Raw genomic sequence first — 12,809 nt, forward strand, 5'->3', positions numbered from 1 at the left:
TGTAAATTGAATGCTCCGTATTAGAAATATCTGTCTATTGTAAAAGTAGACCGTTTGCTACCACATGTTCTCTAGATCCAGGCAAATTTGGGTAGAACTCTTCTTGAAAGCATACTGATTGTTAACAAAAGCAATTTTATCTGGGAAGGGTGATTTGTTTGGTGAGAACTTAGCATAAACTGTTGTTTTCTATTGACTTGTGATTTTTTTGTTGTTGGATATGGAATGGGGTACATGGATGTGTGGGAGGGAGGAAAGGGAAGGGGCGGGGCATGGGCTGGGCAAGGATGGGGTGGAGGGAACGCCAGACTGTTCACCAGTACCTTGGATGATGGTGTGAAAAAATATTATCTTCTGCTGTCATCTGTTTCCATGAGAACCTTAAAATAAAGTTTAAAATAAGGAGTTTTGCTTCTGTTTAAACAGCCTCTGCGAGGGAAAGGCCCTATAGACCTCATTACAGTTGGTTCCTTAATAGAACTTCAGGATTCCCAGAGCCCTTTTCAGTACTGGATAGTTAGTGTGATTGAAAATGTTGGAGGAAGATTACGCCTTCGCTATGTGGGATTGGAGGACACTGAATCCTATGACCAGTGGTTGTTTTACTTGGATTACAGACTTCGACCAGTTGGTTGGTGTCAAGAGAATAAATACAGAATGGACCCACCTTCAGGTAAGGACCAAAGCTTTTGCTGCTGTAAAGTATTTTAGAAAAAGATGTGATGTTTTCCTGGGTGTGTTTCTAGAAAATGTTTGAGCTCTCTGGTATCTTTTATATCTGAGTATGTGAATATTAAGCACTTGAACTTCACAATGCCTTCCGTAGAGACTAAAACCTAAGACCTCAATCAATAGTGTTCTCAAAGGAGAAAGCAATGTTGGGGGCCTTAGGGAAGTTGATCTAGTTCCTTGGGAATCACTGGTTCAGAAAGGAAAGACATAGTAGATTGGGACTTGAGCATATTCTCCATGTTTTTCTTTAGGAATTTTGATAGTCTTGTAAGTAGGTTTGAAAATCTCTGTCCATCTGTGTACCCATCTCTCTGTCCATTCACCAGTCCATCCACCTACTCATCCACCCATCTTTCCATTTATCTATTTATCCATTCATCCATCCATTCATCCACCTGTTCATCCAGCATTCATCTATTTTATCCAACCATCTGTTTATCCACCTATTCATCCAGCATTCATGTATTTTATCCAACCATCCATTTATCCGCCTATTCATCCAGCATTCATCTGTTTATCCACCTATTCATCCAGCATTCATCTATTTATCCGTCCATCCATTCATCCATCCATCCGTCTAAATATCCAAACCACAATCCAGTCTGACCATGAAACAGCGCTGAGTAGATAGATCATCATGTTTTCTCCTGGCATGTAAGATTTTAGTTAGCTTCAAATGCACTGTCAAATGGCTTTGCAGAGGCTTAATTGGAAAGAATCATGCCTTACGGTCTCTGTTATACCTACCTAGTTAAAAATCTCAGTATTTACAAAATAAGCATTCTTGAATGTTTACTATGTGCCTGGTGATTTTACATCTGGTACATTGTTTATTTTGATTCTAAAAAAGTGCTGCATGTTTGTTGTGAATTTTGTTTCACAGCAGCGAAAGTTGAGACTGGAGTTCAGCTAGTTGTCCAAGGTCCCCGTTTTAGGGGACAGGCAGTGAAATTCAGATTCCCAGGTGCTGGCCCGGGCCCCTTCCACCCCACTCCCCCTGCTGCTTCCTTTTGTCAGTCTTTGAATGGGAAACCTCAGAACAGAAATACTGGATTCTTGTAGAATTAGAGATGCCAAGGAAGAAATACATATTTTTTCAGAAATTGGTAATCTTCATTCCGGTGAGTTTTGTAGGTATATTTGGAGTAAGGACGTGGCTCTTTGCTTTATTAAAATCACCAGAGAATTTCCTCCCGTATTAGTTGCCGATATTAGTCTTGAGTACATGAAGGAGAGGAGTTATATTTGTCTTTTCTGTCACTCGAAGGCTTTAATTGAAAACACTTCCTGGTCCTGTGTCCCGTGTGTTTGCATTTGCGTTAAGTTTGACAGGCATAGAGACGTGTAACGTGGCATTTTATTAGTATTATTGCCGTCAGAACGTTGAGAAGCAGCCAACACCTCCATCTCTATCCTGAGTAATTTTTGACTCTGATGACAGACAAAGAGCCTGTCATGTTGTGAGGAAGGATGTAAGCCCGGGTTTGCCCTGGGATTCATAACCCAGCAGGAAAAATTTACTTTGTGCGTGAAGTTGTGTGTATAAATCTCTGCTGAGTACCTAATTGCTTTATAAATTTTAGGAGCAATATCTACTTGCCAGCGTACAAATTTATAGCAAAGCAAAGGATGGCTAGTGGCTTCTTATGTTCTCTGTGATGTTTCTTTCCTGGGAAGTTATGGGACTCACGCTCACAAGCGGCAATGGAATGTGCCTCCGTGGAAACTTAGGAAATATTCGCTTATGAGCCGTCTCCCTCTTTCGATAATTTGGGGTCTTTATAATATATGAATAAATTGTGTTTACTTGTTGTAGCATTTTCTGGAGATTAGTTGTTCATTTAACTGGAGAGTTCTTGGGGGCCCCTGAAGATTCTGGAACAGGCAGGGCACGATGGCTCACACCTAAGCTCAGGAGTTTGAGACCAGCTGGGGAAGCATGGTGAAACCCCGTCTCTACAAAAAATAGAAAAACCTGGCTGGGCGTGGTAGCGTGCACCTGTAGTCCCAGCTACTTAGGAGGCTGAGGTGGGAGGATCGCTTGATCCCGGGAGTGGAGGCTGCAGTGAGCCAAGATTGCTCCACTGCACTCCAGCCTGGGTGACAGAGTGAGACCCCATGAAAAAAAAAAAAAAAAAAAGAAGATTCTGGAAAAGCCGTTCATCCTCAAGAGCTTACTTCGCCGGTATTTAAATCACCAGCAGGAAAGGTTACCTACAGGAAGAAGAACTAAAAAGTGACAGGACACTCAAAGTGTGAGTTTTGAGTTCCTCAGATCCAGTGGTTTCAAGATGGAAACTGGATTCTGCTGCCTCGTTCAGCAGAACAGCATCCCCGGGAAGAGAGGCTGTTACTACCCCTGTTGTGCTCATGGGGACAGATTCTAGTACTTTGGATTTGTAGAAATTGATTTCAAGTCCCACAGTGACTTGTGTAACTTATGTGGTAGCACCACTTCCTTAACTGGAATCTAGGTGAGAATAAAACTTCATACCTGCATGGGAAATACTAGGCTGATTTTCTCGTTTTCCCAAACACCATGAAGTCACTGGAAAGTGTTCTGCTTCCGTGGCTGATGCGGAGAAGTCCAGTGGCAGGGGGGTGTGCAGGGGAGATGAGCACACTCCCCACGAGCTCTTCCCTTCTGCCAGGACTGTCTGCTGTGCGCTCCCAGCACCACCACCATTGTTAAAAATAATCATCCTTTAGTTTTACTGACTTTTTATTTATTTATTTATTTATTTATTTATTTATTTATTTATTTATTTATTTTCGAAGCAGGGTCTTGCTCTGTCTCCCAGGCTGGAGTGCAGTGGCATGATCTCAGCTCACTGCAGCCTCAACCTCCCAGGCTCAAGTGACCTTCCCATCCCAGCCTCCCAAGTGGCCAGAACTACAGGCATGGGCCACCATCCCTGGCTAATTTTTTTAATTTCTTATTTTGTAGAGATGGGATCTCACTATGTTGCTCAGGCTGGGCTTGAACTCCTGAGCTCAGATGATCGGCCCACCTCAGCCTCCCAAAGTGCTGGGATTACAGGCATGAGCCACTCCTTGTGGCCCTCATTTTACTCTTCAGAGGGCACAGATTTCTCAACTGTTCAGCAACATAGAAGAGAAATGGGTCATAGAAAGTAGCTACGAAGTTAGCCTTCAAAAACCTGGGAAAAGAGACTAGATTTTATACTCTCCACCTCTGAGAAACATAGGGCCATTGAGCCTTTCTCTTTCTGCCCTGAATCAGAGGAAATAGCATTCTGGCGCTTGGGGAAGGAGAAGGGGAAAGAAGCTGCCTTACCCTGTACAATGGGGATAAGGATATCTTACTGGGCTGCTGAGTGGTGTAATGTATATCAAGAGATTGGCCTTTTCTAGACATTTAATCTGTGATCAGTCTTAAGGTTATACTTTGGTTTTCTAAGGAGTGTAAGTAGGTCATTAAGGTTAGGGTCATTTCAGAAGCCCACTGCTCTCCTATGTTGGGATGTTTATAAAATAAGATAGACTTTTAGATATTCTTGCAGATGCTAAGGAGATGAAACTTTTTGAGGTTTTTTTCTTCTCTATATCTAGAATTTATTCCCTTGTTTTTTTCCTTCAAAATTATTTTATCCACCCCCCCTTTTTTTTTTAGTGCTTGTTTTAGATAGTTCTTGGAGTCAGGGAGTTTCTGAATCCAACTTAAATACTTCCTGCCTGAACTATTACTTAGTCCAAAAGTGAGCTGGACTGTATTAATCTGTTCAAGCTGCCATAACTAAATGCCACAGGCTTTGTGGCTTAAAACAACAAATATTTACTTCTCAGAGATTTGGAGGCTGGAAGTGTGAGATCAGGGTGCCAGTGTAGTTGAGGTCCAGGGAGGGCTCGCTTCCTGGTTTGCAGACAGTTGCCTTCTGACTGTGTCCTCACATAGTAGATCAAGAGAGAACTCTCGTGTCTCTTCTTTTAAGGATACAGATCTCGTTTGAGGGCCCCACCCTCATGACCCCATCTAACTCTAATCTCCCAAAGGCATCTCTGGGGTTAGGGCTTCAAGTAAGAAGTTTGGGGAGACACAAACATTTAGTCCGTAACACTTTTCTTTGACGTTTACTATCTCTTAACAACATAGACTCATCTTTCTTCACTGGGTAGCATCTGGAGGAGCAGGAAGATACAGAAATTTTTTGGAGGGAGGTGGATAAAAGAAGGGTTGTTTCTATAGGCCTTTGTTTATTGATGATTATGTTATGCATTCCTGCTTCCTGTGGCACTTAATAGGAAATGCCCCACCAAACCCTTGCACAAAAGGAGATTGCCTCGTTTTTCTCGTAGGCTTCTAGTTTCAGAGGAATAGGGACATGTTTTAATTGCTCACGACCTTCCCAGAAACAGAAACTGGCATGATGTACTTTATTCAGTTACCTGCAACATGATCATTTTAAGAAAATGGTCAATGTTCTTTGAATGGTACTATTTATTGTCCGTTAATTTGCCAGTATAACCAGCGTGCCTCCATCTCACAGAATGCACACGGGGACTGTTGTTCTCTGCCGGTTGTGTCAGGCTGTCAAAACTGCAGCTGATTTTCACCTTGTCATGAAAGAAATCTGCCTTGCTGTGGGCTGGATTCATTCCAGGATTTAACACTATCAGAAAGAAAATAGAGAATCTTCAGGTTGTAGGACAGAGGCAGGGCCCACCTGGCACCTGGTCTTCTTGTTACCTTTGTTTCTGATGTGGAGGAGGAGAGATGGCATCCTGTGGACAGAGGAGTTCATTTTTTCAGAGATGACTTGGTTGGTCCACCTTCCTGGGCCAGCGTGCAGGCAACCCCACTGGGACCGGGACATCCCCTCCATGAGTTCTCATAGCTTAGATCTAACCCTGGTCATGTTTTTTTTTTTTTTTTTGGAGACAAAGTCTCACCCAGGCTGGAATGCAGTGGCACAATCTTGGCTCACTGCCATGTCTGCCTCCCGGGCTCAAGCAATTCTCCTGCCTCAGCCTCCTGAGTAGCTGGGATTACAGGTGCGCACCACCACACTGGCTAATTTTTTTTTTTTTTTTTTTTTTTTTGTATTTTTCTTTTTTTTTTTATTAGAGGTGGGATTTCACCATGTTGGCTTGGCTGGTCTCAATCTCCTGACCTCAAGTGATCCACCTGCCTCGGCCTCTCAATGAGGGTGTTGTTTGACCATTCTTTTACCCTCTCCTCTGTCTCAGGGCATCCCTCCCGCACTCGGCGACCACCATCAAGGGTCAAGGGTATAACGAGTCCTAATTCCGAAGCAAGAGGCCAAAGGTGCCAGCCAGGTAGATCACGCTTTCCTTTTCTGTACCTGTTGGGTCTTCAGATTCTTTCTTTGGTGCAGGCTTTGGAAATCCCCATTGTTTTCTGTGAGCTGGTCCTTTTCCTACCGTGCCCAGGTTGAACTCTCCGTCTGCCTACCCGGCTTGCTGGAAACAGCCATGTGTTCATGGTCCCTGTCCCGTCAGGAGCTCCAGGCTGTTGTTGGCAGTTTCTCTCCTGATCCTTCATTGGTGTCCTCAGGGCTTTGCTCCCCGGGCTCTGCTGAGTGGCCTCCTGTTTCTCTGTGGTTTGAATTCAGTGCCCATGAGCTTGCCCGAGTGCACAGGTGTCCCGCTCGCCCTCATGGAGCAGCTTGCAGGGGGCTCTGTGAACTGGTCCCTGTGCCTGCTTTTGGGGGCCCTGTGATAAGCAGTGTCTTCCTGAGCGCCCCCTTCTCACTGTGGACATCAGAGGCCCCGTTCTTTCAGTCTCCGCAGAAGTGTGTGTTGAGACCCCACTGAGTGTTCCCGATTACGTTAGTTAACTAAGAAGAATTTAGAAAGGCCAAACCAGGGGAAAAAAAAGTTCAGCAGACAGGAAACACTAGAAAGGATTATAGACAATGCACACACGCAGAGGATGTGTGGTTGTGAATTACCCTTTGTGTGTCTTTGTGTAAGTAACAATGACTTCGGGCGGTGCACTGATGGCTTGGCTAGTTCTGGCAGGATCTCATACGTAGCGTAATTATGACTGAATAAACTGCTGAAACGGGGGCTTAAAGCTCAAGGTGAGTTCAAAAGCGATGAGGATCAAAATAGATGGCTTCATGCTAAAAAGCAGACATGTAAGAAATTAAAAATATAGTCCCAAAGGTTTAATGTTGCCTTTTAACTGTGCTTAATTTCGTATTCATATCCTAAGCGTCTGTCTGAAGTAGCCTGGGGTGATATAGTGAAGGCATAAACATACCTACTTCCAGTGAGGGCTTCTGCAAATCCTGTTTTGATAAGGTCTTAAATCTGTTGAGATCAGGCCATAAAATTCTCCTGCAGTTTCAGCAATAGGTAAAAACAGCGCTCAAAGTTTTTTTTTTTTTTTCTTTTTAATTTTGCATTCAGACTCTGTAACCTCCATCTGTAAATCTTGCCCCCCCTCCCACCGCCTGGGGAAAAATATGGGCAACATGCGGTGTGTTAAGCAACATTTCAAGTGTAAATATTAAACTTGGTTGGTAAATTTTAATTTACCTTTTAATAATTTTCTGACTTACAGGGACTATTTTTAGCAGATGAGAGCTTAGAGATTTAGTGAAAAAATATGTTGTAATAACCGCAAATGCCAGACTAGAGTCGTTTGTAGTTTAGAAATGTATCAGATGAAAAGTTCCTCATCACTGGGCATTGCTTTCCTAGGTGATACGTGGAATTTTGGCCCATGGATGACTGAAGGTTTTTGCTAATGTGATTAATACCATTAAATTACTTACAGAATGCCAACTAAATGCATACAGATGTTCCCTGAAGAAGAGGTCTATTAAGTTTATTCTTCATTTCTGACAGCAGAATCCCAAGTTGCTATTTAATTTCAGAAAGTTCTTTCAGCAGGTGGCTGCTCGTGGTGGGTAGGGGGTGTGAACACTCACGGTCACTGACCGCGCTGAGGTATCAGGAAAGCTTGGGAATTAACATGCAGGAAAGGGCCACCCGGCAGAACGTGTTAGTCCTTCAACTCTTCTGTGATTTGCTGTTGATACAGAAATCTATCCTTTGAAGATGGCCTGTGAATGGAAATGTGCTCTGGAAAAATCCCTTATTGATGCTGCCAAATTTCCTCTTCCAATGGAAGTATTTAAGGTAAGATGTTGATTCTTAGCAATGTATCTACTCTTTTTGAGAATAAAACCATCTACCAAGTTTTCCCGCCGGGTACGGTGACTCACGCCTGTAATCCCAGCATTTTGAGAGGCCCAGATGGGCGGATCCTGACATCAGGAGATTGAGACCATCCTGGCCAACATAGTGAAACGCCGTCTCTACTAAAAATACAGAAATAAGCCAGGCGTGTGGTGTGCGCATGTAACCCCAGCTACTTGGGAGTGTGAGGCAGGAGAATCACTTGAACCGGGGAGGTGGAGGTTACAGTGAGCTGAGATCGCACCATTGCACTACAGCCTGGCAACAGAGCGAGACTCAATCTCCAAAAATAAAAATAAAAAAAGTTTTCCGTACCAAATCCTTTTCCACTTGAAAAAGGCACCTTCTTAACCAGTTTACATTTTCAATGCTTAAGGTTTTGTCTGTTTCATGTTGCAGTTTAAAAAAGTAATCTTCATAATGACTCATATTATAAGATGCTGATTAAAATTGTTTAGGTTCACTGTTTTTCTTTGTAGTGTATTGTTATGGAAATATTTTCACCCCCTCACTTCCTGCGACAGAAACAAAAGGAAATATAGCAAGTCTAATTTTGATGTTTAGTAAAAATGACAGAAAATGATGCATCTTGTGGTGGTTCAATTTTTTTTGATGTCCCGAGGTTCTGCTAAGTACTAGGCCTTCCACCTGGTGCTCACACGAAAATGAAGGGCTTGTGAAATGCATCTCTACCAAAACGGCTACCAAGTTCTTTACACTTCAAAAATTAGACTTCACACTTACGTGAAATAGAATATTGGCTCTGGACAAGGATGGTCCATTCAGGTTCATCCAAGGAAATCATAAAACAAGCCCGACGAGTGTGGGTGGTGACCCAGCACCATTGGCATCCTTGGACAGTTCTCAGTGTGGTTGTGACGGGCAGACATCCAGTTGCTTCCCAGCCCTGGGGTGGCACGCGTCTGCAGAGTCATAGAAGTTTCATATAGAAGATGTACTTAATGTGGTGGTTGGACACGCCATACAGCAGGAGTTTAAGGATTTAATAGGGGACGTGGGCTTCCTGGATTTTATGGACACCCGAGTCCTCACTCAGCCTTTTAAGCAGTCATGGCAAATCATTGACCCTTTCGTTCAGTACTTCCCCTGCTTGTAAAATTGGGCTCTTAAGACTTCCTCCTCAACTTAGCCATGTAATTATGTCCTGACGTTAAGTGAATGATGATTTTTACAGTGTTTGGGGGCTCCTGTACTGGAGGAACAGTGTAAATATGATACACTGTTAGCAGGATATTGACTCACAGTGAGGCTGACAGCTATGGTGGGCATTGTTGTTATTTTTTGCCTCACTGACCAAATCCTTCTCTGTCCTCCTCTTTGTCTTTCTCTTCCTCTCCTTCCCTCTTCTCTCCCTTTTCTTCTTCCTTCCTTTCATACTGTCCTGCCCATACAAAAAGGATCAAGAGAAACAGCCTTTAATGTTGGACCTCTCAGCTCTGCCACCCACACCAGAGCCAGCCTGCCCTCGTCACCCCCGCCCCTTTCTCTTCACCGTGGCCTCAGTCATATTCGAATGTGAATCAAATCCAGTCACATCCTTCACCCTTGAAAAAATAAATTTTATTTTGAAGTACCTTATACACACACGGGAGGAGTTGAAGGAGGGAACCAGCGGAAGAATACACATGCCCACCCTCTGGTCTAAGCCTCAGACCTGCCAGGCCAGCAAAGCCCCCACCACAGCCCCAGGCCTGCCTCCCTGCAGGGCCGGGGCACCCGGGATCCCACAGCTGTGCGGGTCCTGCCCGTGCCTCTCTTTGTGGTGTTCCTGCCTGCGTATGCTTCCCTAAGTGGGATGCTGAGTCCTGTTGATAGGATGGGAAGTGGGTACCGTCCTCATTGTTCAGAGAGGGCCCTTTCCCTGCTCCGAAGAGGGAAGAAAGCTGGATGTGGTCTGGGCACCAGACTGGCTTTGCTTTTCCTCAGAGTGGGTGAGGATTCAGTAGGTGAAGTCGTGAGCTAATCTTTTTTTTTTTTTTTTTTTTTTTTTTTTTGGAGAAAGGGTGTCACTCTGCCACCCAGGCTGGAGTGCAGTGGGGGTGGGGTGATCATAGCTTGCTGTAGTGTCAAGCTCCCAGGCTCAAGCCATCCTCCTGTCTCAGCCTCCCAAGTAGCTAGAACCACAGGCATGCACCAGCACACCTAGCTAATGTATTAGTTTGTTCTCACGCTGTTAGTGAACGCATTTCTGAGACTGGGTAATGTATAAAGGAAAGAGGTTTAATTGACTCACAGTTCAGCAAGGCTGGGAAGGCCTCAGGAAACTTACAATCATGGCAAAAGGGGAAGCAAACACCTCCTTTTTCACATGGCAGCAGGAAGGAGAATAAGAGCTGGGCAAAGGGGAAGGCCCTTATAAAATCATCAGGTCTCATGAGAGCTTACTCACTATCAGGAGAATAGCATGGGGGAAACCGCCCCCATGATTCAATTGCATCCCCATGACATGTGGGGATTATGGGAACTACAATTCAAAATGAGATTCGGGTGGGGACACAGCCAAGTCATATCAGCTAATTTTTAGATTTTTTTTTTTGTACAGATGGGATCTCACTATGTTGCCCAGGCTGGTCTCAAACTCCTGGGCTCAAGTGATCCTCCTGCCTCGGCTTCCTGAAGTGCAGGGATAACAGGTGTGAACAACTGCACCTGGTCTGTGAGCTAATCTTAAGAAGATGAGGGGTTCCCACACTTGCTTCTACTGATGTTGTAGCATGAACTCTCAGTACTGGAGGTCACATCCCTTAGAAATGTGGGCAGGGGTCGGTTGCTTCTTGTTTTCTGATTTTACAGCTTAGCTCTCGGGAGCAGGCTGAAGTTCAGTGTTTCCTTGCAGTGAGATGAATGTTCTCATCTTGTCCAGGCAGCTTAGGACTCAACTCAGGAATCTCTTTAGTGTAGTCAAAATAAGCTGAATATTGTTAACAATCTTGGTCTGGCTGACTTCGGCATTCTGTCCATAGGTTGCAAAGATGATAAAATGCTGTCTACACTTCCTTCTCACTAAAAGTGGCTAAAAAGGTCTATCTTATCCATACTTTATTGATAGTTTGTGTGGGTGTAGAATTTTAGGTGAGCTATCATTTGTCTCAAGAATCAGAGGTTTTGGCTGGGGTGCTGGTGGCTCACATCTGTAATCGCAGCACTTTGGGAGGCCAAGGCGGACAGATCATTTGAGGTCAGGTGTTCGAGACCAGCCTGGCCAACATGATGAAACCCTGTCTCTACTAAAAATATGAAAAAATTAGCCAGGCATGGTGGCATGCATCTGTAATCCCAGCTAATCAGGAGGCTGAGGTAGGAGAATTGCTTGAATCCGGGAGGCAGAGGTTGCAGTGAGCTAAGATTGTACCACTGCTCTGGGCAACAGAGCAAGACTCTGTCTCATATAAAGAAAAGAGGGAGGGGGGGATTAGAATGTGGTGGTCAGTCCCTGGAGGGTGGCTTGTGGGCTGCTTCTCATGCTGTAGTATTTCCTCTGTGGCTGGTTTCCAAGGGAGAGTTTTTCAGTCTCCCAGTGTCCCACCTGGGGCTCCAGGTCTGACTGCCAGTGTTCCAGGAGCCACGTGGGGAGAAGAGGGCTGAGGTGCTGGCCTGCAGTATTGGTTGCTATCTCAGCCTCTTCAGAGAAGGCTGAGACAGGGATCAGGGAGACTGCGGAGGGGTCTAACGGCCTCTCCTTCCCAGTCACCTCCCCACGCTTATATCTTAAACTCCTATCGAACTCCCAGTTTCAGACATAACTGGTGGGACTCGTTTCTGAGCCTTACAAGGCTTCTGCAGGAGTCACTGTGTTGGCGCTCAGCTTTTCTGCTGAAGGCCTGGGATTTGGCTTTGCTGAATGTGTTAAATTACTCGCTTCTTCATCAGCTTTTTTACTTCCTTACCTTTGTGTGCTGAGTAGGTTTGTGCCTTTTTTTAAGAAAGTCTCTGGACTGTAGTTTTGGTTAGAGTTTAGGAGGAGGTGAAATGAATGTGGGTTTTCAGCCTGCTGTTTTAACCTGGCACTGCCATTGAAAAGAATCTTGTTGTTTGGACTCTAGGGTATGATCACGCTGCCACATCCTTCCTGGACATGGTGAGCCTGGGGAGATTTTTCACTCGCTCCCTTGTGCAGTGTTTCCTTCTGTGCCCCTCCTTGCTGTACCAGGAGGTGCACTTGTTATGTTTCTCTAACGCCCTTTGTACCTTAATATGGTTTGTATCCTCACCCAAATCTCATCTCGTAGCTCCCAGAATTCCCACATGTTGTGGGAGGGACCTGGTGGGAGATAACTGAATCATGGGGGTGGATCTTCCCCGTGCTGTTCTCGTGATAGTGAATAAGTCTCACGAGATCTGATGGTTTTAAAAATGGGAGTTTCCCTAGACAAGCTCTCTTCTCTTGTCTGCTGCCATGTGAGACATGCCTTTCATTTTCCACTATGATTGTGAGGCCTCCCCAGCCATGTGGAGCTGTAAGTCCAATAAGCCTCTTTCTTTTGTAAATCGCCCAGTCTCTGGTACATCTTTTATCAGCAATGTGAAAACGGACTAACGCATACCTGTTTTGTTCTCTCTGTTAAAGTCTGACTCATCCTTTGTTCTCTTTTTTTTTTTTTTGAGATGGAGTCTCGCTCTGTCGCCCATGCTGGAGTGCAGTGGCCGGATCTCGGCTCACTGCAAGCTCCGCCTCTTGGGTTCATGCCATTCTCCTGCCTCAGCCTCCCGAGTAGCTGGGAGTACAGGCGCCTGCCACCTCGCCCGGCTAGTTTTTTTGTATGTTTTAGTAGAGACGGGGTTTCACCGTGTTAGCCAGGATGGTCTCGATCTCCTGACCTCGTGATCCACCCGCCTCGGCCTCCCAAAGTGCTGGAATTACAGGC

The 12,809-nt window shown here is 44.9% G+C and overlaps 1 protein-coding gene across 1 annotated transcript in view; it reads left to right on the top strand.

Annotated features, from left to right (window-relative positions):
* The window catches only part of SFMBT2 (Scm-like with four mbt domains 2), a 264,497-nt gene that overhangs the window by 109,282 nt on the left and 142,406 nt on the right, over positions 1-12,809 (top strand). The window contains exons 5-6 of the mRNA XM_011974950.1: positions 427-673; positions 7,766-7,863. Coding sequence (XP_011830340.1) covers positions 427-673; positions 7,766-7,863 — 345 coding nt within the window. The remainder of the gene's footprint in view (positions 1-426; positions 674-7,765; positions 7,864-12,809) is intronic.

Source organism: Mandrillus leucophaeus, unplaced genomic scaffold, assembly GCF_000951045.1.
Source record: "Mandrillus leucophaeus isolate KB7577 unplaced genomic scaffold, Mleu.le_1.0 Scaffold15, whole genome shotgun sequence".
In the NCBI taxonomy this organism is placed as follows: domain Eukaryota; kingdom Metazoa; phylum Chordata; class Mammalia; order Primates; family Cercopithecidae; genus Mandrillus; species Mandrillus leucophaeus.